Source organism: Taudactylus pleione, unplaced genomic scaffold (assembly GCF_031769625.1).
Source record: "Taudactylus pleione unplaced genomic scaffold, aTauple2 ptg000314l, whole genome shotgun sequence".
Lineage (NCBI taxonomy): Eukaryota > Metazoa > Chordata > Amphibia > Anura > Myobatrachidae > Taudactylus > Taudactylus pleione.
In genome coordinates this window covers 14,034,993-14,060,109 of record NW_028284715.1, presented here as the reverse complement: position 1 = coordinate 14,060,109, position 25,117 = coordinate 14,034,993, and the positions used below count along the sequence as shown (strand labels likewise).

Here is a 25,117-nt window from a genome sequence, read left to right as displayed (position 1 = left end):
CCCAAACAGTAACTGGCTGACCAGTGAACAGGGGGGGACAATGGAAGGAGGGGGGTGCTGAGAAACAATGGAAGCAGGAACAGGGGGAACAGACAAAGTAGGTGCAGAAAGGGAGGCGGATGGCACTGAAGGAGCGGAAACAGCGGGGCAGGACCAAATGAGGCAGAAACGGGGCACAGAAATCAGAGCTGATTGGGAAAAATGGGGGGTGAGGGGGATAATGCACGAAAGGAGCAGAAGGGGGGAAGGGCCAGGAAAAGAGGGAGGCTGCCAATAAGGATAGCTAGGAGGAAAGGAAGCTGAAACATACAGGGGATAAATAGACAAAGGGGCGGCAGTGGAATAAGAAGAAACAATGAGTGGAGCAGGGCCAGCACTCCAAGAAGGCTGGGCCCACGTAGTAAAGGAGGCAGAGGAGGGAAGATGGGAGCTGGCAGGTAATGAACCCATCATAAAAGTGGCTGGCTGCAGGGGATATGCCCTGAAAACAGAAGAGAAGGATAAACTATGAAGCACAGGTTGTGACACTTAGCTGACTTCAGACTCAGCAAAGAGGCTGATCACATGCATATCACCTCTTTTATACCCCAAATCACAGGCACACCCACAATTCATACCATTGGTCAGCTAACAACCACCTGACCCCCTAGACCCACTTAATCTGCCTAGTAACAAGGCTGTCAATAAGCAAAAACCCCAGGAATCTTATTTAATTTCAAGTCTATGCAACCTTCGCTTTCTAATTTAAATGCTGTGCATTTCAAACTTACCAGCCAGATTCTCTAAAGTACTGGAAACTGTTAATCTTTTATCTACTATGATAGAGTCACACAGTTCTTTATGCTATTTTTGCTGATTCCAGATTTTGGATAATATTTTACTCTCATATGGTTTCAGGTTTATATATGCAACAATATTGTAGTAATTTTTTGTCACCAACTATTGTATAGGATGACCTCTGCTAGATTATATGGCAGGGGTGGCCGAACTCAGTCCTCGAGAGCTACCAACAGTTCACGTTTTCCAGGTTTCCTCACAGAATCACAAGTGAAATAATTAGCTCCACCTGTGGATCTTTCAAAATGTGTCAGTGAGTAATGACTACATCTGTGCACCTGCTGGGTGACCTGGAAAACGTGAACTGTTGGTAGATCTCGAGGACGGAGTTTGGCCACCCCTGTTATATGGTATTACCATAAGTTCACTATGTTTATCAGGTTCGCTATGTTCTTTCTATACTACTGATATATAAGATATTAGACATTGTATGGGTGGGTCCTGATTGGGCTGCCTTCCCATTGCTCCTTTTTTTTTCTAGTTTTGTCTCCAAATATTTCCCGGAGACAAACACTATGGCCCTAATTTTTTCTCTTGGGCTATTTCAGTTTTTCAATACCCTTTATCCCTATGCCCTATTCTCCTATTTTTCCCTTTGTTCTTCCCCCTCCTCCCCCTTGGGAATTCAGATTTGTGCCCGATTACATGACTGCACTATTTGTTTCTCTAATATACCATGGTTACGTTTTATTCTTTGAGCCCCATGGTCTTAATTCTCCCAATAAACGACGTCTAACTCTAGACACATTTCATAAGGAAAATGCGAGGGTGGTTGCTCTCCAGGAAACCCATTTTTCATCCTTGGCTCCCCCTGTTATACGTAATTCCCGATACCCTATTGCTTATTATGCAAACGGCCCTTTTAGAAGAAACAGAGTAGCCATTTTGTTTCACCGCTCAGTAGTTTCAAGTGACAACTCAGTTAGCTGATAAAGATGGCAGATACCTTATCTTAGTAGGGAAATTGGAAGATAGAGTGATGACATTGGTTTCAGTATATGCCCCTAACTCACGCCAAGTGCCTTTTTTACACAAACTCTTAGAAACTCTCCAGACGGTCCAGCAGGGTCATCTAGTACTCATGGGTGAATTCAATCTAGTGTTGGATGATAAGATGGATAAGACACCAATAGCTCCTGGTCCTACGGCGGGGAGAAGCTCTGCTAGTGCTTTGCGGCGACTACTTGCCGAGTTGGATCTTTACGATGTCTGGAGGAATCGTTCTCCTTTAGTTAAAGATTACACCTATTTCTCTCATGTCCACAACTCCTACTCCCGAATTGATTTTATCTTGCTGGATAAGTGGTCGCTGGAACACACACGTAGCTTTACCATTGTCCTTATGGTGTGGTCAGATCACGCAGCGGTGACTTGGTCATGGAATTGCTCCTAATGTAACATGCCCCCTAGACAGTGGAGATTCCCAAGTTACTTGCTGTCTTCTCCTGAAGCGGTCAAGGCGCTATCTGACGCTCTGTCTACTTATTTGGTGACTAATTCCCCCCCTTGATACGTCTGTCCCGACATTTTGGTGTGCTTTGAAGGCTGTGTTACGAAGGATAGCCATTCAGACAGGCTCTAAACTTCGGAAACAACACCTTAATCACCAGACTGCCTTAGAAGAATGTCTCCAACAAGTGGAGTCGCTGAATAGGACCCACCATTCCCGCTTGCTTAAAACAGAGTTGGTCTCTATCCGAAACCAGCTTCATAAGCTGTTTTTGTCTCACATGCAATTTGCCTATACTAAACTGCAACAAAAGTTCTATACTTTGGGTAATAGATCCGGCAAGTTTTTGGCCAACAAACTCCGAGCTCAACATATTAGAAATACAATTAAGCCCATCCGGACTTCCGATGGACACATTTTATTAAACCCATCAGACATAGCTAAGGAGTTTTCTCAATACTATGAGAAATTATATAATTTAAAGGATGATTCTACAGTCCCCCAGCCTACAGCTACCCTTATCTCCTCCTTTCTGAAGGACCTTAATCTCCCAAAGCTAAGAGGGTAGGATTTGGAGTCCCTTAACTCAGCTTGGTCTGTTGAGGAAATCTAGGAGGTGATTAAATCCTTACCGTCAGAGCAGGCTACTACATATGCTACAAAAAATGGCTCCCTCCCTAAGAAAATGTTGCAACTCAACTAATCACTATTCATAAGCAAGGAAAAGACCCTTCTCTGTGTCAGAGTTATAGGCCAGTTGCCTTACTTAACACAGATGTGAAAATCTTTTCTAAATTAATTGCCAACAGATTATCTCCTTTCATCCCTCATCTTATCCATCCGGATCAGGCTGGCTTTGTTCAAGGTAGACAGACGTCCGACAATACCCGTAGAGTATATGATCTTGCGGAGTTACTTCTTAGGGAAAAACGTGAAGCTATACTCCTTTCCCTAGATGCTGAAAAGGCATTTGACCGCCTTAATTGGGACTTCCTAAATGTGGTTTTGTCTGGGTTTGTATTTCATGGTGAGATAGCAACATCTATCACGGCACTTTATAGTTGCTCTACGGCCTCAGTGCTGAGTAATGGCTTCACATCTCCAGCCTTTGAGATCACTAATGGTACTCGACAAGGTTGCCCCCTCTCCCCGTTTATGTATGTACTAGCTGTTGAGCCGTTCACTGCTTCAATTCGCATCGCTCTATCTTTCCCTGGGATACGGGTGGGTGCCTCTCTCCATAAATTGAGTTTGTTGGCGGACGACGTAATCATGTTCGTCACTGACCCTAGTTATTCTTTACTTACCCTACATAATATCATTGATCAATATAGTGCAGTATCTTACTACAGGCTTAACACTACTAAAACGGAAGCCTTGCCTTTCCATGTGCCCCCTGACAAGTGTCAAGATTGCTATCCGGTATTTCTAGAGATTGAATACGGTTCTGGTATACTATTTATCAAGATCGCGAGGAAGTGGGTAAGTCCTCCGCGCAACTACAATGGGAATCTGATCTACACACTACATTTTCGCCCCAACAATGGGAGTCTATATATTTAACTGCTCATCGCTTCTCTAGATGCCATAACCATCTGGAAATGCAATTTAAACTATTACAGAGGCTTTATTTTACACCGGCTAAGCTACATAAAATCTGGCCTACCCAGTTGAAATTTTACTGGAGAAACTGTGTGGAAATAGGTGATATTTTTCATGTTTTTTGGAGCTGTTCTAGCATTCGACTTTTGTGGAGCGAGGTGTTCACGCTACCTTATAAAGTTCTACACGTCCGTCTTCAGGAATCCCCCTTTCTGGTGTTATTTCATATTTACCCTACAGGTTTGTCTAAAACTGACGGATATGTATTAGGCCACATATTTATTGCTACCAGAGCGGCTATTGCGCAGAACTAGAAATGTTCTTCTCCTCCCCCCCTTCATAAGATAATACGTAAAATCCATCATGTTTTTCTAATGGAAACTCTAGGAGTACCGTATTCTTCTTCAGCCTCTTCCCCCCTTATCAAGTGGCTTAGCTGGCAGGAATTTATGGGTGTAGTAGGTATTACAGATCCCGACAGCGGCAGCCCGGCAAGGGTGAAAATCCTGATCGTCCCTAAGGTAAGTATGGCTAACCTATTTCTACCCCCTAACCCAGACCCTCCCTTAGGGGTGCCTAACATTAACCTCCCCCCCCAAGTGCCTAACCCTAATCCCCCCTCTAAGTGCCTAAACCTAACCACCCCTTCCCCGCTGCCTAACCCTAACCTCCCTTTGGTGGTGCCTAACCCTAACCCCCCCTTCCCCTAGCCTAATCCTAATCCTCCTGGAGGGGTGCCAAACCCTAAGTCCCCCCACGGAAGCACTAAGCCTAACCCCCCCCCCCCCACCCCGGCTGCCCGGCTTACCTTCGTTCGGTATGCCTGGCGTCGGTCTACCGGCATCTGGTTAATGACAGATGCCTGTCATTAGTACCACGCCGGGATTGAAAAGTCTGGAAGCCGGCGGTCGCCAGTTAGACAGTCGGCTTCCAAACTACATCCCGAATTTACTACTAATGGAGAAGGTGCATCACTCCTTATTGAAACTCCTTAAACCCTTTTTCACTTTTCCATATAGTTGTCTCTTCTTTTAGTTGTTGGAATCCTGTATATTTTCCAGTCTCTGGGGTTTTTTCTTTCTTTTTATTTAATTTTTTGTGTCATTGTTTTTGCTGCTATTTGAATTTGAGGTCTGTAATTTATTTGCCATTGTTTTCTTTTTTTATTCATTATCAAATGTATTGTTGGATATATTGATATTGAGATTGTATCTGATTCCCTCCCCCCTTTTTCCTTTCTGTATCCCTTCCCCTCCGTGGTTCACGGATTTATATTCTAATAAAAACCATTGATGAAAAAAAAAAGAAATATACTAAGAAGCCAATAAAAAGAGAAATATAGTATTTGTCTGATAGCAGGAAGCCACATTAATGAAATGTATGGAAGATGATGTTATGAAGATAGCTGTTTTATTTATGAATAAAGACACATAGGATGGATTTAATAGCAAATTGAACACATCAGCCATTTATAATCAATGAAGTCACAAGAGTCACAAGGACAACCTTTAAGACTACAGGAAAGTACTCTTCAAGGATGAATGGTTGGCTAGCGTAAGAGCCCTCAACATAATTAATATTTACGCTTTATTAGTGGAGTTAGGAAATTCAGAAGGAATAACAGGATATGTGCTGAATCTAGTACCAGGATAGCATAACCCACACTCCTACTATATGCAGCTATAACCACTTGTTACTGACGTTAAGGCGTGCATCTAGGGTCCAAACTCAACCGATACATATTGTGGTTTGCATAGACTTTCTTTATAGTCACAATTAATTAATTTTAATACAGGTCATATAGAATGTAGATTAAAATAACCGTTGACACCTATGGAAGCCAATGGAGCTACAAAGAAATACAAAGAAGATTGGTCAAAAACTGCAGTGTCCATATGTGTAAAAGAAACCTACCCAGACGACACTCATAGCTGCAATTACAGCTACATGTGATTTAAATAATGGCTTGACTACGTATTTGACATTAAGGCCCGTATTCAATTAGAGGCAAAAAGCCCAGATCGGCGAAAAAGTTTTCGCTGATGCGCAGTTTTCACCTGGTTCCGAAGTATCGCCCTATTCAATTCCACAACGTTTTCGCCTAGTTGAAAAACTCCGTAGGCAAAAACAGGCAAAAAAGTTTCTCCACCCAGAGGCAGGAGAAAAGGAGTGCAAAGTCCATATTTTGAGGTCAAAATAGGGGGACTTGGTCCAGAACCCTTTGGGCACCCCCCCCCCCCCTAATGACTAACTAGGCAACAAAAAAATGATCTTAATTCACCCCAAAAAAGATATGTTATTTTTGGGGTGAAAATTTAAAAAGTGTTTGAAAATGGGTTTTAAGTATTAGGTCGGGTATTTTGGGGTGCTCTATGGCTGGGACAGGTGTTTTTAGGATTGCAGGGGGCTGCAGCAGTTTTTTTTCCTAAAGTTTTTTAAAATGCACTTTATTAACTCCAAAATATACCCATTTACATGTACACCCGATTTAACTACAGCAATTATTTTTCACCAAAGAAATTGCTTTATATAATTTTTTCACACTAATGCAAAAATGCATATAACAGCCATTTGACTCAATTTAGGAACCCAAAATACTTTTTATTACAGGTATTAATACTATATTGATTACCAGGGTCACTTATGTTTTTTTGGGGTACAGACTGATTTGCCTCCCCAAAAAAGTATTTTTCGCAAGTTTCGCATGTCCGTGTTTTTACCTGTTTTGCAATTGAATAGAAGCGAAAAGCGGGAGCGCGCAATGTGAAAGTACACGATAAGGCGATTGAGGCAAAACATTGTGCTTTTCGCCGATCTCGTTTTTTCGACGCTAACTGAATCCGCCCCTAAATGTTGTTCTTCTGTGCTAATAAGTGGTAAAATTGATTACATGAAAATAAAAATGCTAAAAATCCCACTGTACAAAGGTGTCAGAGCGCACATGACATGCAAAACACCAGAAAAGGATTAGTAGAGTCGGCATTTGTATCTAAGGGCCTGTTTCATTACGGATCGCAATATTGCGCACGCACGCAGTTCAACTGCGATAGTATGTTAATCCATTGCAATTGCAATGCAAACTGAGCACTACATAAAGACGCCCACTTCAAATTGCACACATCCGTATTACTTAGTAGAAAAGCAAAACCATTGGTACAATTGAGTACCATCGCAGCCTCACACACACTTGCACAAGCCCTGACCTTACTCATTACTTGCTTACAACCACACACGCTATGAGACATCACACTGCATATGGTATCGCAGTGGCTAATTTATGCACGCCCCTGCAGGGCCGCCATCAGGGGGGGACTGCCGGGCCTGGAGTCCCGGGCCCGGACACTTGAGGGGCCCGCATTCTACTTCCCTTCCCACCTGCCACAATAACTGTCACTGTCAGGCCCGGCCAGGGGCCTGCTCCTACCAGTGCGCTGAGGTCACTAATCCCTATATCTCCTCCCATCCACCCACCCCCGCCATGTTCAGGGCTGGCTGTGGGACAGGGTGCTCCCCAGCTGCTCTGTGCTGCTAGCCTTTAACACAGTCGAGCAGCCGGACAGCTTTGCTTCTCTGAGCACCTCGTAGCAGCGCTAGAGCAGGGTTGCCTACCTTTAATATTCTCTTCCCGGGAGAAGCCCGGGTAAGAGAAGCAGCAGGGGGCCGCCCCCTCGCGGTAAAATTGCCGCGATTTGGCACAATTTACATAGGGGGCGGGGCCAAATGCTGTGATTCATGCAGAATCACAGCTTAAGCCCCGCCCCCTTCACGGAGACCCGCGATTGCCGCGGGTATTCTCCTAATTCTGGCCCTCATTCAGAGCCGTACGCTCTGAGCAGAGCGCACGCTCTGAATGAGGGCCGGCCTCCATGAAAATGGAGCGTCCTTCTGGACGCTCGTATAGCTGTGGGTCACCACCCACAGGCTATACGAGCGTGCATTTTGATGGCCGCGATGGTCGAGACCATCGCGACCATCGAAATTGCGAGCCGGAGCCTGCGGTTGAGGTTTTCAACCGCAAGCTCCGGAGTGATTTTGGCTCTATCAGAGCCAAAATCACTCCCACTGACATCACTAGTGATGTCAGTGGGCCGGCTTTTGACGGGAGGCGTTCCCGTGGGAACGCCCCCGTCAGGGAGGCACGCCCCCGGCACGCCTACCAAAGGGGGCGTGCTGTCAATCAACATTGACAGCACGCCCCCTTTGATCGGACACAACGAGCGAAGGACTTTCCTTCGCTCGTCGCGTCTGGCGCATGCGCAGGACGGAGCTCCCTCCGTCGTGCGCATGCTCAGTCCAGAACATCGACCCACTTGCGAGCGGACAGCCGCTCGCTAGTGCGTCTGAATCAGGCCCTCTGTCCACTTCACTAGGAAGTGGGCAGAATGCAGGAGAAATGCCTACCCTTCCGGGGGTGCGGGGGGGTTACCCGAAAAATCGGGAGCCTCCCATGAAAACCGGGAGGGTAGGCATGTATGCGCTTGAGGTGTTCAGAGTAGCTGAGCTGTCTGGCTGCTCGACTTAGCACTGTCGGCAGGTGCGCATGCATCGTGACTTGTCATATCAGGGAAGGCTGCTCTGCTGCCCGCCGGCCGCTACAGTGGAGAAAGCCTCCATCAAAGCAGAGAGGATAATACGGTAGACCAGAGACCAAAGAAATGGTGGTAAGTTTTCTGGAGAAGGGGAAGGGGGATTTGAGACTGGTGATTATAAAGGAGTAGCTGTAGTGTGATTTTTAAAGGGGGGGGGACTTGCTATGAGGAGGGGGAGGGGGTTCAGTAAAGTGATTATTAAAAATTGGGACTGTGAGGTAATTACTGAAGGAGGGGAGCTGTGAGGTGATTACTGAAGAGGGGGAGCTGTGAGGTGATTACTGAAGAGGGGGAGCTGTGAGGTGATTACTAAAGAGGGAGCTGTGAGGTGATTACTGAAGGGGGACTTTCTGTGAGGTGATTACTGAAGAGGGAGTGCTGTGATGTTACTGTAACAACATGGTCTACTCCACTGGCTCCAGTTATTTTTAATATGCCTCTATTTTTCAAGGTTCTCTGTATAATGAGGGCTGGGGGGCCCTGTATATTTTGTCAGTCCTGGGCCCCAGAATTTTTGATGGCGGCCCTGCGCCCCTGCAAAGGCATGCAAAAGCACTGACACGCCTGCGTTTCCTCGACCATCACCCCGTCACCACCGACAAGCGGCACTTGCTGTCAATCACACTGTGTTGAGCCCTGTTACGGCAATCCATGTGGCTTGAAAGTGGTAATATTAATGCTGAAACGTTGGCACACAATATTATACATGTCTGGCAGTGTTATTAATAACTAATAAAGCTGTGATTACCATGTAAAAGACAAATATTGAACAAGATGTAAAGCTAAAGGGCCTGATTCAGAGGCGCTCGCTATTTGCGAGTGCTCGCTCTGAATCAGTGCGGATTTTTTTTTTAAATAAATAAAATCTGCCTCCAGGCCACTGGCATAGCTGTGAGTGACCACCCACAGCTTGTGTGAGTGGCCTGGCGATGGTCGCGATTATCGTGACCATCGGGCTTGCGACGAGACCCTTGTGGTAGGGTCTCGGCTCCCGCAAGCCCGAGTGAACTTCCTGTTATAATAGAGAAGGAAGTTCACTACTGACATCACGAATGATGTCGGTAGGGCCGCCCACAAACAGCAGGCGTTCCTTCGAGTCACCACCCCTCCCCGCCTACAAAACGGGGCGAGCTGTCGATCAACATCGACAGCCACTCCATTTTGTAGCGAGCCCCGGAGCAAGTGAAGTTCTCACTCACTCCGGGGCTCGCGTGTGCGCATTGGCCGACCATCGACCCGCTTGCGAGCGCTGTGCGCTCGCAAGCTGGTCTGAATCAGGCCCAAAATACGAGCATTAAGTTCAAATCTGTACACACATCCATCAAATGCTCATTAAAAAGTAGAAAAAAATATGTCGTATATTATATTGCTGCAGACCGATTACCAATATCACTGTAATAGTGCAGATAGATTGCAGCAGGAACAGTACTAAAGTATTAGGAGAAGGCATTCTCATTCAATCATCCAATCAGAAGCAGCCACTGCTCCATACTTGCCCACTCTCCCAGAATGGCTGGGAGGCTACCAAAAATCAAACACCCGTGAAAGTTGGAAAGTCTCCCGCATCTCCCCTCACCCGCACACAAACCTCCCTCCCCTCGGCCGCCCAATTATATAGTGGGAATTCTGGGATGGGTATGAAGCGATTCAAGCTGAAAAGCGTCATTATGGGTGGGCGCGATGATGCAATCTTGCCACCACACGCCCTGCAGAGTCCACTTTTCTGCCCACCACGCCCCCTCTGTGCAGCAAAGTCGGTAAGTATGCACCAGGGATGGCCATCAGAGGGGTGTCCATCGAAGATTGCCATCAAAGGGTCCTTCAGTGGTTACAATCGATGGTAGACAAACCATCTATGGTGAACCATCGATGGTTTGCAACCCTCGGTGGCCACCGCTGCTGTTGGGAACGGGGCCATTCAAAAAATGGGTGGGGCTAAGCTCTGTCCTGTCCAGAAAAAAAAAGTATCGTCTGCTACTCGCACATTGATGGCAAATAACCGTTGGCTCTCTGTCATCGATGTTAAAGCTATTTTACATCTGCCATAAACCGTCGATTTTGAATCATCGATGGTCGATGGCCGTCCCTAGTATGTACTGATTGTCATCAACAGGTTGCATTTTGCTCCAGAGATGGAGCATCTACAAATGTAGTCCATCTCCAAATGGGGGCATAAGTGTCTGTCTTGTGGTCAGCATGGGACCCACTGCATGGAAACACGTCCTTACTGCACTTTGGCTGCACTTACACGCCTCTCCAAGCTCCTTCTCCTTGGGTCGTAAGCGCAAAATGATTCTCTACTGACACGGATACGGATGCACAAGAATTTTCGGTCCACAGTTTGCAATGACAGAAAAGGCTCAAATTTCATTTTTTGTCTAACTGTACATGAGCCATTTGGTGCGCTGTACTCAGGGCCTGATTCAGACCCGCTCGCGAGCGCTGAGCGCTCGCAAGCGGGTCGATGGTGCCCTAGTGCGCATGCGCACAACGGAGGGAGCTCCGTCGTGCGCATGCGCGAGACCCGCAGCTTGGCTGTCGCTATGGGTCTCGCACCAAAGGGGGCGTGCTGTCGATGGTGAGTGACAGCACGCCCCCTTTGGTGGGCGTACCGGGGGTGTTGCTGCCCAGACGGAAGCGTTCCCATGGGAACGCCTACCGTCTGGGGCCGGCCCCACTGACATCACTAGTGATGTCAGTGGGAGTGCTTTTGCACTCCTGGGCTTGCGGCAGCGAGACCCTACCGCAGGGTCTCGTCGCAAGCCTGATGGTCGCGATGGTCTTGACCATCGTGACCATCTTTTTGGCCGCTCGCATAAGCTGTGGGTGGTCACCCACAGCTATGCGAGCGGCCAGGAGGCCGCTCCAATTTTAGGTAGGAGGGCCCTGATTCAGAGCGAGAGGTCCAGATATCTAGCATTTTATATTTGTATTATGCGTACAGCCCCAGTCCAGCACAGATACAATTTACCACATGGCATCATTGTCCATATACAGTCCCATGATACTAGTACAGTTTTTGGTACTAAAACTCTGCGCCACAGCTCTATTGTGCTGCTTATGAGCAGAGGGCCTAATTCAGACCCGCTCGCAAGCGGGTCGATGGTCCCCCACTGCGCATGTGCACGCCGGAGCCGGCATGCGCGAGACCCTGCCAATGACGGACGCTCTGTTGCTACGGGTCTCGCACCAAAAAGGGGCGGCTGTCGATTGTGATTGACAGCAGGGGGGGTGGCTGGCCAAACGGAGGCGTTCCCGAAGGAACGCCTGCTGTTTGGGGGCAGCCTCAGTAGTGAGCTGCCGGAAGCTCACTGGGGCTTGCCATGGACGAGACCCTACCACAAGGGTCTCATCACAAGTCCGATGGTCACGACCATCACCTGGCCACTCGCAAAAGCTGTGGGTGGTCACCCACAGCTTAGCGAGCGGCCAGGAGGCCGGTTCCAAAAAAAAAAAATGCCGCCCTGATTCAGAGTGAGCGCTCTGAAAGAGCGTCCGGCTCTGAATCAGGCCCAGAGTCCATTGTCTGAGAGCAACCTGGCATATTATGGTGTTATGGCGCATATCCACTACACGATGCGCTCCATGAGCGATATCGTGACGTATGGTAAGCTGGTACCTGAAAAACTGATACTGCAAACAGGTCCCCACCTAAAAGTCTCCCTTGATATTAGCAACTGGCTGGCTGGCTGGCTGGCGTGTCCTGTACAAAGTGCAGCCAGCACACTACAAATTCATTCCTATCGCTATCTCTTGAGCTCTGCCATGTGTGTTATGAGTTACCCGTCTACTTGACTGCGGGGCACAGGGCCTAACCCTCCCCTCTCCCCCCTAAACCTAACCCTCCCTTAGTGGTGCCTAACCCTAACCTCCCCACGATGGTGCCTAAGCCCCTCTTCCCGCACCCTAAACCTAACTCTCCCGGGGGGGCTAACCCTAACCCCTCCCCTCCCTGTAGCCTAACCCTAAGTCCCCTAGAGGGTGCCTAATCCTAACCCCCCCCCCCATTCCTGACTAAGCGCGCATTCTTGCCGCCATCCGGACGTTCAGGCTTCCGAAAGTCGGGATGCCGATGCCGGTTTCCTGACGTCCATCAGGCTATCGGCATTATGCCAGGCGTCGGTATTTCGACTGCCGGCTTCCCGTCCGCTGGTATATCAACTACATTCCAGATTTACTGCACCGTGGCCTGTCAAAGCTGACGATCATTGGTACCTTTGACCGCAAGTTTTAAAAGTGCAATAGGAATGGGTGCTAAAGAAACCTGGTTTAGCGTTCAATCCTATTGCCGTTTTAAAACTACTGTATTGATCAAAGTTGCCGATCAGTGGCTTTGACAAACCATAGCATAGTATTTATACTATATACAGTATACTCCTAAATGGCATACTTAGCAAAAAATAGCAGGGGCTATCTGCAAATATTAAGCATCACTTGGACGTGTGACCACTGCATATATAGGGGATAGGTTTCTATACGGGCTGCTAAAATGACAAATTTACCATGCTCTGGCATATGTAGGATCCTTTCCCGGCAATGGCAGCTCGCACATGTGTGGTCGGAGCTCCTGGGCCTGATTAGCGTGTTATGGGAGTGTCGTGGCGCTGTCGCTGAAATGTGTACATACACAGACGTTTCATCGTTCACTCTGGAGGCCATTATCAGATGTAAAGTCTGCACCCGGTGCACATTTCGATGGTGTGACCTAGGGAGGCATCTAAAGACACACCAGGCGGTATTACAGCGCCTACAGATGCTCAAAGTGGGCGTCTTAGTCCTTGCACATTCATATGCATGGATGTACACCAGGGAAGGGCTTTGGTCGCAGAGGGGTGACCGCCAAAAGACGCGTTTGCTTGTCATTTTTGTTCGTTTGATTAATTCTATTTGTATGGGCTCACCTGATAGGAGACATAATTCTCTGATTCTAAGGGGTATATTCACTAAAGTCCGGGATTTTTGAAGTGGAGATGTTGCCCATAGCAACCAATCAGAATCTCCTTATCATTTATCTACTCCTAGAAGATGATAGCTAGATTGTAATTGGTTGCTATGGGCAACATCTCCACTTCTAAATACCCGCACTTTAGTAAATATCCCCCTAAAACTGAATGATTCATTTTACTATTGTCAGCACTGAAATGCCACCTGCGTTTGTTCTTTAGAATACTCCAAATAGACAAATGACACATTGTAATTCAGCACATACAGTATATACAGCTCTGAGTTGGTTACATCAGTCAGCCTGATTGCTGTCCTTGTTAAATATACAATGCCCTCCTTACATTTCCAACCCTGAAATTATTTATAGCTTAATTCTCAGAAATGTCCGAACCATGAAGATGTTGATCTTGTTTTATAACCTGAAAGAGGATTAATAACCAGGATTGGAAAGGTGACCTATCCGGGGGTTAGCTACGTGTATATTTCTGGATGCTTGTCTGAGCTTATTGTTTAGTTAGTACATAATGTATCAACAGAGCATACGCTATACTGTACTGTAATACATTATGCATACAGTATGTGGGGTATGTATAAAATAAATGTTATACCATTGAGGTATTTTATTAATTGATAGTGTAAAAAAAACAAATTAATAATATATTTATTTTTTTACCGATAATAGAAATTTGTTTGTTAGTGTTAGTCATAATATCTATTTAAAATTGTGATATATTTTTTTTTTATAGGGCCTATTTTTGGATAGGCTGAGAGCAGGGCAGTGACTAGGGTAGTGCGACCTGTGCCATGGCACAGGGCACCGCAGGGCAGGGGGCGCTGTTCGGGCCTGTCAATTTTCTGTTTTACTATCATTCTCACTTGTAGCTTCCTCTTATTTTATCCCCAGCATCTCCTGGTCTCCCCTATCTCTTCCCTGGCCCTTCCCCATGAGGCCATGGCGAGTTTTTGGGTGTGTTATCTTCCTATTTAAAAAATAAGGGGGCGCCAATGCTCTTTCTGGCACAGGGCACCAAAAAATCTAGTTACGGCTCTGGCTGAGAGACCTATACTCTGTGTACTCCGGGGGAAAAATTTTCTATTTTTATAACTGTATCTTGCAACGTAAAGGCTGACTCTCAGATTGTGGCCATGTGCCCATTGTTTCTTAACTAAAAGTCCAAACCAGACAAAATTAGAAGAAAGGGAGGAAGAGGGGTGAAGCTCAAGAAACCCTGCATTATATTTGCTTGCTGCTGTATACTGGATTGGAGCCACCTCCAGCTAATGTTGTGCCGCATGATTTATACCCCTGTAAAGGTTATGTTTAAGAATATATTTAAATTATGCACAATTTAGCAATAGTGTTACTTAAAGTTGAAAATAAGAAGTCCTTGGAATGACTCCTATTTGCAGAGCAGTGAATCCTCCAAGCACTTATGTTGGATTTGTGTGATGTACAATATACTGAGTGTATACAGTATTTATGTAGAGAATTTCATTGGTCTACGCAAGGAAGGGGGTTTGTGGTAGCTGGCGGCCCCGCATGCGCAGATACAGGGGTCTATTTACTAAGCAGTGTCAGGGGACAGAGTGAAAAGTGATAAGAAAGTGATAAGGTTCTCACAGGCTGTGTTTGAAAAATGACAGTTGGGAGCTGATTGGCTGGCACCTTATCACTTTCTTATCACTTTTCACTCTGTCCCCTAACACTGCTTAGTCAGTAGACCTCACAGTCTCCATGTATTTTTTCCGAAAAATACAGGGAGAAGTGTACGGAGGGGATTCGAAGGGACAGAGTTTTATCGCAATGCGAATTTAGGGCCGTATTCAATTAGAGGCGAAAAGCCACTTTAGCCGATTTGCGCTTTTCACCTGTTTTCAAAGTATCTCTGTATTCAATTCCAGGACGTTTTCGCCTAGGCAAAAACAGGCGAAAAAGTTTCTCAAGCAAAAGGGAGAAGAAAAAAAGTGCAAAATCCATATTTTGGGGTACAAATGTGAGGACTTAGGGCCTGATTCAGACCCGTTTGCTAAGATGCATACTCTCGCTGCTGACGATGGTATGCAATGTGCGCATAGACAGCCCAGCAGAGTGAGTGACAGGAGAAGCCGTCTGTAGGTGGTAACAGGGGCTGGCCATTACAAACGGCGGAGTGAAGGTACGATCGCAGGCGTGCCTGAGCATCTCAACAGCGTTTTAGAGGTGTGCATAATAATAAGACAGCATCATAGTACACGTCACCTGGCTTGTTTTTACACTGAAGTGCTCGCAGTGCTTGTGGCAGGATATGCTCAACCTCAAGCACTGCAATCACATCCGATGTACCGATGGTTGCATACACTTCCAGGACATGACGTGCACACGTGGGCGTCTTAAAACAGACGGGTGGGTGTCTGCATACACTATGTGATCGCTCTCTAAGAAATACTGGGCGTGCTAATGCATTGCTGTGCGATAGCACTGCCTACGCAATTTGCATACACATCGTGCGAGCGATCGCATCTATCGACCGGCTCTGAATCAGGCTCTTAGTTCAGAACCATTTGGACACCCCCCTAATGACTAATTAGGCAAAAAAATAAAAAAATTATCTCAATTCACCCCAAAAAAGACATGTAATTTTTGGGGTGAAAATTTAAAAAGTAGGGGGCCTGGTATTTTTTCGGGGCTATAAGGTTGAGACAGGTGTTTTTAGGATTGTAGGAGGCTGCAGCAGGTATATTTCTTTGATTTTTGAAATCTTCACTTTTGAGACACCAAAATATACTAGTACCCATTTACATGTACCCCAAATTTAACTACGGTAGTTATTTTTCTCAAAAAAACATTTCTTTATATAATTTTTCCACACTTATGCAACTATGCATATTACAGCCCTTTGACACAATATAAGATCACTAAATACTTTTATTAGGGCTATTAATACTATTCTATATTCATTCTCAGGGTCACTTAGGCTTTTTATGGGGTACAGAATGATTTCCCCCAAAATATGCTGTACTTTTCGCTAGTTTCGCTTTTCATTACATTCCCCTACGCGTTTCACCTGTTTTGGAATTGACCAGGGCAAAAAGGGGACACGCATGGCAAAAACATTGCGTCCAAACAGGCAAATGAGGCAAAACCATTGTGCTTTTCGCAGATCGCAGCTTTTCGACGATCGCAGCTTTTCGCCTCTAATTGAATTCGGCCCTTAGTCGGAGATATCACGCTACAACCGCATTTTAAATGCAGACTATAGTAAATAGGGCCCTTTTTGTGCTCATCAACACTCAAAAAACTTCATAATGGGGGAGATGCACTAATCCTTGGAGAATGATAAAGTGGAGAGTGATACTAACTGTCAGTTTACAGGCTGTGTTTGAAAAATAACAGTTAGGAGCTGATTGGGTGGTACGTTATCTCCATCCACTTTATTACGCTCCACATTTTGCAATAGACAAAGACTATACTTTATATCTTGAAGCGAATATCACAAAGGCACACTCTGATGTTTCACCTCTTTCTTCCCAGATAATAAATTCAGTGGTCCTCCTCATCCTGCTGAGCGCCCTCGCTGACCCAGACCTGTACCACCTTCCGAGCAATGAGCTGAGAAATGAATTTGACTTCATGGATGATGCCAGTAAGTATTTAAATTAAAAGTGCACCCAGTCCAGACAGACAGTGGAAGCAAATATTAAGGTCACTTACATTGGTCATCTAGTGGTAATGGCTCCTAATAGGCATAATAAAACCATCCTTAAAACTTCCCAACCGACACTAGCCAACTACAGTAAAACATGACAAGATTGGTGGTATAAGGACACAGCTTTTATTAATAGAATAAATAAAATGGGTGGCTGAGAAACCATTGCAAGCAAGCAGCTACAGCCCAAGCACTATGGGGCTGTGTGAACAGTGTGATGTGCGGTAGTCTGACTTACTACTACCTTACGCTAATGCGAGTATCCTTCGGGCTAACGCGAGGATCTGTGTGGCTGCATAAATAAAAAGTCAGTACAGTAAAGATTTTGGGCGGTTCATAAATTGTGTCTATTTTGATAGCTGTATTACTATTTGCTAGTAAGTAACTACCGTAGTGAAGCATGAGACAGGAGACAGGCCCCCTTTAATGAAGCTAATTACAGATATAAAAATAATGTAGACACGTCTGGAATTTAAGTCCAAACAAACGCAGCGAGAATTAAGACAAGAAGATTATTTACAATAGAATCTATAAAGGGATCTGCCTGAGAATTTCTTTTCACTTGATTAATCCCTGATCGCACCTCATGGGGTGATATTGTGCCATGATCTTGCTTAGTCTATGAGGACATAGAGAATTCTTACTGCCACTCTTATATACAGTGCCCACGCTGGCAATAGCTCTGTCATTGTTTACAGGGGGAGTATTTATCACAACCCGTATTTTTAATGCGGCTGTGATAAATATATTTAGCCTAAATTTGCATTGAGAAAATGAATATTTTCACGCAAATTGACCATTATGCTCTTGCCGGGACATGGGCTTCGCTAAGAGCCCATCCCGGCAAAGAACTAGAAGTAGGATAATAGCTTACACTATCCCGCCTGCACTGCACATTCCCGCCTGCACTGCACATTCCTGCCTGTACTGCACATTCCCGCCTGTACCTCACATTCCCATCTGCACATTCCCGCCTGTACTGCACATTCCCGCCCGTACCTCACATTTCCGCCTGTACCTCACATTCCCGCCTGTACCTCACATTCCCATCTGTACTGCACATTCCCATCTGCACATTCCCGCCTGTACTGCACATTCCCGCCCGTACCTCACATTTCCGCCTGTACCTCACATTCCCGCCTGTACCTCACATTCCCATCTGTACTGCACATTCCCATCTGCACATTCCCGCCTGTACTGCACATTCCCGCCTGTACCTCACATTTCCGCCTGCACTGCACATTCCTGCCTGTACTGCACATTCCCGCCTGTACCTCACATCCCCACCTGCACATTCCTGCCTGTACTGCACATTCCCACCTGTACCTCACATCCCCACCTGCACATTCCTGCCTGTACTGCACATTCCCGCTTGTACCTCACATTCCCGCCTGCACTGCACATTCCTGCCTGTACTGCACATTCCCGCTTGTACCTCACATTCCCGCCTGTACTGTACATTCCCGCCTGTACCTCACATCCCCACCTGCACATTCCTGCCTGTACTGCACATTCCCGCCTGTACCTCACATTCCCGCCTGTACTGTACATTCCCGCCTGTACCTCACATCCCCACCTGCACATTCCTGCCTGTACCTCACATCCCCACCTGCACATTCCTGCCTGTACCTCACATTCCTGCCTGTACTGCATATTCCTCCCCCTGTAAACAGTGCATGAATCAGTGAGGGGATATCAGCTCTGGTCCCTCATGATAAATTCCCTGGTGTTTTCTGGGGGGGTGAGGATCTCCCGCAAATATTAATTGACAAATAGGCCCCGAATTATTCTATATTTCCTTACAGAACAGCTGCGAGGAAAGCAGTTGACTCAATTTATTCTCCTTCTAATATGGAAACATGGTGAATAAAATTATATTTACATATGTGATAATAAAACTAACTCTTGGGGGCTCAAAAAATTATGGATAGCACTGTTATTCTGGTTCTCCTCTCTCAGATGTCTGGAAGCCCAAACAGGGGGATTATAGAAAATGTAAATATGACAGAGCGCACATAAAACTAAGAGCCTTATTCAGCAGTGCACGTATGACCCGTTCTGAGCATGTGGAGAACGGGTCTGTGATCCTGCACGGAGACTGGCAGCAGACTGGCAGTAATTGATAGTCTGCTGCCGTTTGTGGGCAGGGAGGGGGCGGCAATGCCCTCCATTCCCCGAAACGGAGGCGTGTCTCCACCGTTGAGGGAACAAACCAGGATCTCCGTCAGCTGACGGAGATTTCCTGACTTCTTCCTCTCAACTGCGGCGGCCGGCTCCATGAGACACCTTAGCCGGCCGATGTTCGATGCTGCGTTGGACAGCACAGCTCAGATAAGTATTGCAGCAGGTGGCGTGATGACTCCTGCTGCATTACCATATCTGCACACACAGAATTGCAAAGCTGCTTGTGATATTAATTTACAAGAACTAGTAAATAATTTTACCACACCGCCATCACATGTTGAAAAAGAAATATGTTTTTTTTTTAACATTCCCATAGAACTTAGGGGCTGATTCAGACCTGCTCGCAAGCGCTATGCACTCGCAAGCGGGTCAATGTTTACCCCCTGCGCATGCGCCTCCTCCGGCGTGCGCATGTGCGAGACCCGGCCAACGACGGGCGCTCCGTCGCTACGTGTCTCTCACCAAAACGGGGCGGCTGACGATTGTGATTGACAGCTCACCCCGTTTTGGAGGCGGGCAGGGGGGGTGGCTGGACAAACGGAGGCTTTCCCGAGGGAACGCCTTCCGTTTGTGGGCGGCCCTACTGATGTCAGTAGGTGGACTTCCTGCTCTATTAGAGCAGTAAGTCCACGGGGGCTTGCGATGGACGAGATCCTACCACAAGGGTCTCGTCGCAAGCCCGATGGTCACCCACAGCTTAGCGAGTGGCCAGGAGGCCGGCACAAAAAAAAAAATGCCGCCCTGATTCAGAGCGTCCGGCTCTGAATCAGGGCCTTAATTCCTTTCTCTGCTTCCAGCATATAATAAACTCTGCTGTGATAGAATGGAGAATAGAAGGGCTGAATGCCAAAAGTCCTAGCATCGGTCCTCTGCTGCTCTGGTAATTGAAGGCTGAGAATGGGGGGCTTAGTCACAGGAGGGGGAGTGGCTACACAGTACGTATACTACCTTTGGTGAACCCGGTGGGCGTGGTCACAGCATTGCAGAGTGTAGTTACACCTCCCCTGCACTCATGGGGGCCCCTACACTGGATACACTGGGGGGCTTAGTCACAGGAGGGGGAGTGGCTACACAGTACGTATACTACCTTTGGTGAACCCGGTGGGCGTGGTCACAGCATTGCGGAGTGTAGTTACACCTCCCCTGCACTCCTGGGGGCCCCTACACTGGATAATTTGTACACACTACCCCCCTCTCTGCGCTACTGCATGAATAAGAGGAATTTAATACTAAAAACATGTTTGGGTTGACATTACTCTTGTTCTTGTATTCTACACATAAGCCGTCTATAGTGTCTAATCACTGGGAGCTACGGTATTCATTCAATTGCACATTTCAATAGAACACTTAAGGGACGGTATGGAAAGAGGGACATTGGAATAAGGACAAAATTAGGGACTGTTGCTGATAATTATTGATAAATGTTCACCATTGATTCCCTTTAATGTTTTCAAAGCATTATATTCCCTATTGTCTTTTATAATGACTTGTTTATGACATTTTATTTGTAAATGTGTTATGTACATATTGTTTGTTTTATCTATTTATCTCATTTTTTTATCTAGATATGTGTATCGCTACTTCTATCTCTCTGCTAATGATTCTAATCTGTGCAATGGCCACATATGGAGCCTACAAGGTAAGTGATAGGACACTTATGATACAGCCTTTGGGACACCTAAGTGCTATCAGAGCTCATTTTAGGACAGACGGAGAGGGCATTTGCTTAGATTCTCAAGTAACTGACCTTTGTAAATTGCATAGGTTGTATTCTACGTGATCATTTGGTATACAGTAGTTCTGTAATTTTGATTGACCTTTTATATGACTTTTTATTAAGGCTTTAACCCCTTTGCAGTTGGGGGTTTTCTCATCCCTGTGCTGGGCCCATTTGTCAACTTTTGTGCTCCTCACATCCCAATATCAGTATCACACATGTTTTATACAATATCAGTATTTTTTATGAAGTACCCACACAAATTATAGCTTGGGTTTGTTTTCAGAAGACTGTACCATAAGTCTATTATGTTTATGCAACCATCACGATTAAACATTCTGCTGTTCTTATTAAGCCACCTTTCCAAAATACAAGAAAACCCGGATTGTACACAGAGTTTACATAGCAAAATCCGCACTTTTGCTAATTTGCACCATCTTGATTTAAACGCTTACAATGTGTAAGAGTACTGTAGTATGGTAGACCAATAATTAAAACCAATTTTTACATTAAAAAACCTACTGCATTAAATGAGGGGAACACTATTTTTGTTAACTAACTTTTTATTGAGACGGGAGCCTCCTACATCTATGGATAACGTTATTTTTCCAAATTGTCTGGTGATGACAGATGAACACCAGACAATACAGATGTGTCCTTATACATCTTTGCTGCAGTTGCGCTATAAAGCCCCTCTTGCTGCACCAGGCTTGTGAGACTCTGCTAGCGCCGGGCGTCTTTTTTGCGATGCAAATAGGACGCACCAGCAGACTGTGCTGATTCATTTGATATGCGACACTTGTATTTCTGTGTGTGACTGAGTCTCTGACTTTGTATACGAAGTGCTACAATGTAGCGGCTGCAGCTTTTTTCATTACAAGTTCCGTTGTGGTTCATACAGACTCCGGTGTGCACAGATATACAAGTCTCGCACATCAGATTAATCAGCGCACTCTGCTGGTGCATCCTAGTCGCATCGCATTGCCACTTGATGCATTTTCGTCAAATAAAAAGACACCCAACGCTAGCGGAGTAGCACAGGACCTGGCGCTCACGTTGCCCTGCATGGCGTATTGAGACTAGATGTATGAGGACACATCTGTAGCTATAAAGGTCGGGGCCGCATCCTTTGAAAGAGGGTTCACTTTCCAACTACAGTACACCTAGAGCTAAGCACAGCAAATGTACTGTAGTTTGCCCCAGCTGTACATCTGAAGGTTCCCTATTCCTGCTTTACAGTCTTTAGTTGGCATTCATTGGCTATGGTGTATAGTCACTCTGTGGTGGGAGCCAAAGTTATACTCAGAACAGTAATGTAAATGCAGAAACTCTGAGTAAAATGTACAATATATGGGCTTTTTTACATATAGTACCTCTAATTGCTTTCTCCTTTCCTCCCTATAGCAACATGCGGCCTGGATTATCCCATTTTTTTGCTACCAAATATTTGACTTCGCCCTGAACTCCCTGGTTGCAGTCAGCGTGCTCGTCTACCCCAACACAATACAGGAATATCTGCGACAACTGGTAAATATGTACATTACAACCTTGTGTGTTTTTATTGGTTGCGTATAGTTAGAGCTGCAGCCTTCAGGATTGTCATCAAATTCCCTTTCTTTACCACTGTAGGGCCCAATGTGCCTTCTATGATGTGCAGTCTGGAAATAAAAATAAAATACTTAATGAAAGTTCCTTGTGAATGGCTACTTTGCACATTATATCGGGGGGCGCAATGGTTTCAGTCTGCGCATGCGTCCAAGAAGGACAACGCATGGGTCCATATGGTTACCGCACAGAGACGGAGATTGATATTGCAGGCAAACTCATGCAGTTATGTTGGGCGTTTCTGGGCGGTAACCCTGGGGGTGGCAACCAGGTGCGGGCATATCGGTGTCAGCGACTGAATCTAAAGACGCAGTTGTACAGACACCGGTGGCCAGGTTCAGTCTGCCATAGTGCAGGTGCAGTGTTCGATGGTGTGGCCAGTGCTGCGCCGATAGTGCGCCTTTGTACACGCATCTGCGCATTCACTGCATGGCCTGTGGGTAACCGAATAGCCGCGGTATTAGAATAAAGATACAGTGGCCGCTACTGCAGTAGGGTCCACCTCTGAATCACTCCCACTACTGTATCTCTATGCTATTCTCATTGTGTAATCTGACCAATTCTCAGTTGTGTATACTGCAGAGTATATAAAGCCTACAAACATAATACAGATATTTTATATATATAATATACACTTCTATAGTAGATTAGAAGAATGGTGCCAAATGCTGACTGATTGTGCACACATATATAGGTGACTATAGACCAATAGCAGCTGCACTGTGTACATGTCTCTTTGGTGAGCATCTGGGTTTTCATACATTTCCAGTGGGCTTCTCAGTATGACAAGAAGGATCACCAATAGTATAATATGTGCACACTATTTACTTCGTACTGGACGTAAACATAATAAAATATGTGTACATTATAGAATTAGAATAGCTTATCTGGTAAAAAGAAAAGAAACTCAGGACTAAGGGTCTGTTTCAGAGATGTACAGTCATCCGATGATGAACGTACATCTCCGATGTTTCCGGGTCTGCGTCTGTGCATGTGCAGAACACCACCAGCGTGTGGGGAAGAAATGCAATCTACGTGACTTTGACCATGACATGATTGTTGGTGCCCGGGTTGATTGAGTATCTCAGAACTGTTGATCTCATGGTATTTTCATACACAAGTTTATAGAGAACGGATCGCAAAACAAAAAAACTCCAGTGAGCAGCAGTTTTGTGAGCAAAGGGCCTGAATCAGAGGCGCTCGCTATTTACGAGCGCTCGCTCTGAATCAGGGCAGAATTTAAAAAAAAAAAAATCCGCCTCCAGGACACTCGCATAGCTGTGGGTGACCACCCACAGCTTGTGCGAGCGGCCTGGCGATGGTCACGATTATCGCGACCATCGGGCTTGCGACGAGACCCTTTTGGTAGGGTCTCGTCCACCGCAAACCCCAGTGAACTTCCTGCTCTAATAGAGCAGGAAGTCCACCTACTGACATCAGTAGGGCCGCCCACAAACGGAAGGCGTTCCCTCGGGAAAGCCTCCGTTTGTCCAGCCACCCCCCCTGCCCGCCTCCAAAACGGGGTGACATCACATGTGATCAGCGTCGGACTAGAACACGAAGGGCCCACTGGGAGAATGAAGTGATAGGGGCCCATATTTAGGGGTGTGACCAGCCTCTAAAGGGGGTTCGGCCAGCCTCCACAGAGACTTGGATAATCATTAGAAAGTGCATGGACTGGGCTCCTTAAAAATGTATATATAATATAGTGAATGCTGCTAGTGCATGCATGATTATGTACCAGATTAATACCAGCAATGCATTGTAGAAAATACACCATAGTCCTGTGCAGTATAATGTAACATATGTATAATGTTTAGTTCAAGTGCACAGTTCTGAACCTGATCTCTAGAGGAGGGGATGGGCCCACAGGCAGTGGGGCCCACCGGGGGATTCTCCTGTACCCCTATGGGCCAGTCCAACCCTGCATGTGATGTCAGTAGGGCCACCCACAAACGGCAGGCATTCCTTCAGGAACGCCTCCGTTTGTGCAGCCACCCCCCCGTCCCACCTACAAAACGGGGCGATCTGTCGATAAACATCGACAGCCGCCCCGTTTTGCTGCGAGCCCCAAGCGAGTGAAGTTCTCACTCGCTCCCGGGCTCGCGCACTGCCCAGCCTTCGGCCCGCTTGCGAGGTTAGAGGAGAATGATCAGACTAGTTCAAGCTTACAGGAACGTAACAGTTACTAAAATAACTACAATGGTGGTACTCAGAAGGGCATCTCTTAATGCACAGCACATTGAACCTTGAAGTGGATGGACTACAATAGCAGAAGACCACACTAGGTTCCACTCCTGTCAACTCAGAATAGGAAACTGAGGTTTCAGTGGACACAGGCTCACCAGAACGGGATAGTTGGAGATTGGAAAAACATTGCCTGGTCTGACTCCTGCTGTGGCATGCAGATGGTAGGGGCAAGGGGCGGGATGCATGACACATCGCATTCGGGATGCAATGCATTCCGCTGGTCTTCGCATGTATGCCAGTGTTGGTAGCGCCG

At 46.2% G+C, this 25,117-nt stretch overlaps 1 protein-coding gene across 1 annotated transcript in view; it reads left to right on the top strand.

Annotated features, from left to right (window-relative positions):
* Positions 1-25,117, top strand: part of LAPTM4B (lysosomal protein transmembrane 4 beta) — a 130,825-nt gene that overhangs the window by 60,241 nt on the left and 45,467 nt on the right. The window contains exons 2-4 of the mRNA XM_088442621.1: positions 16,934-17,045; positions 20,858-20,931; positions 22,414-22,536. Coding sequence (XP_088298747.1) covers positions 16,934-17,045; positions 20,858-20,931; positions 22,414-22,536 — 309 coding nt within the window. The remainder of the gene's footprint in view (positions 1-16,933; positions 17,046-20,857; positions 20,932-22,413; positions 22,537-25,117) is intronic.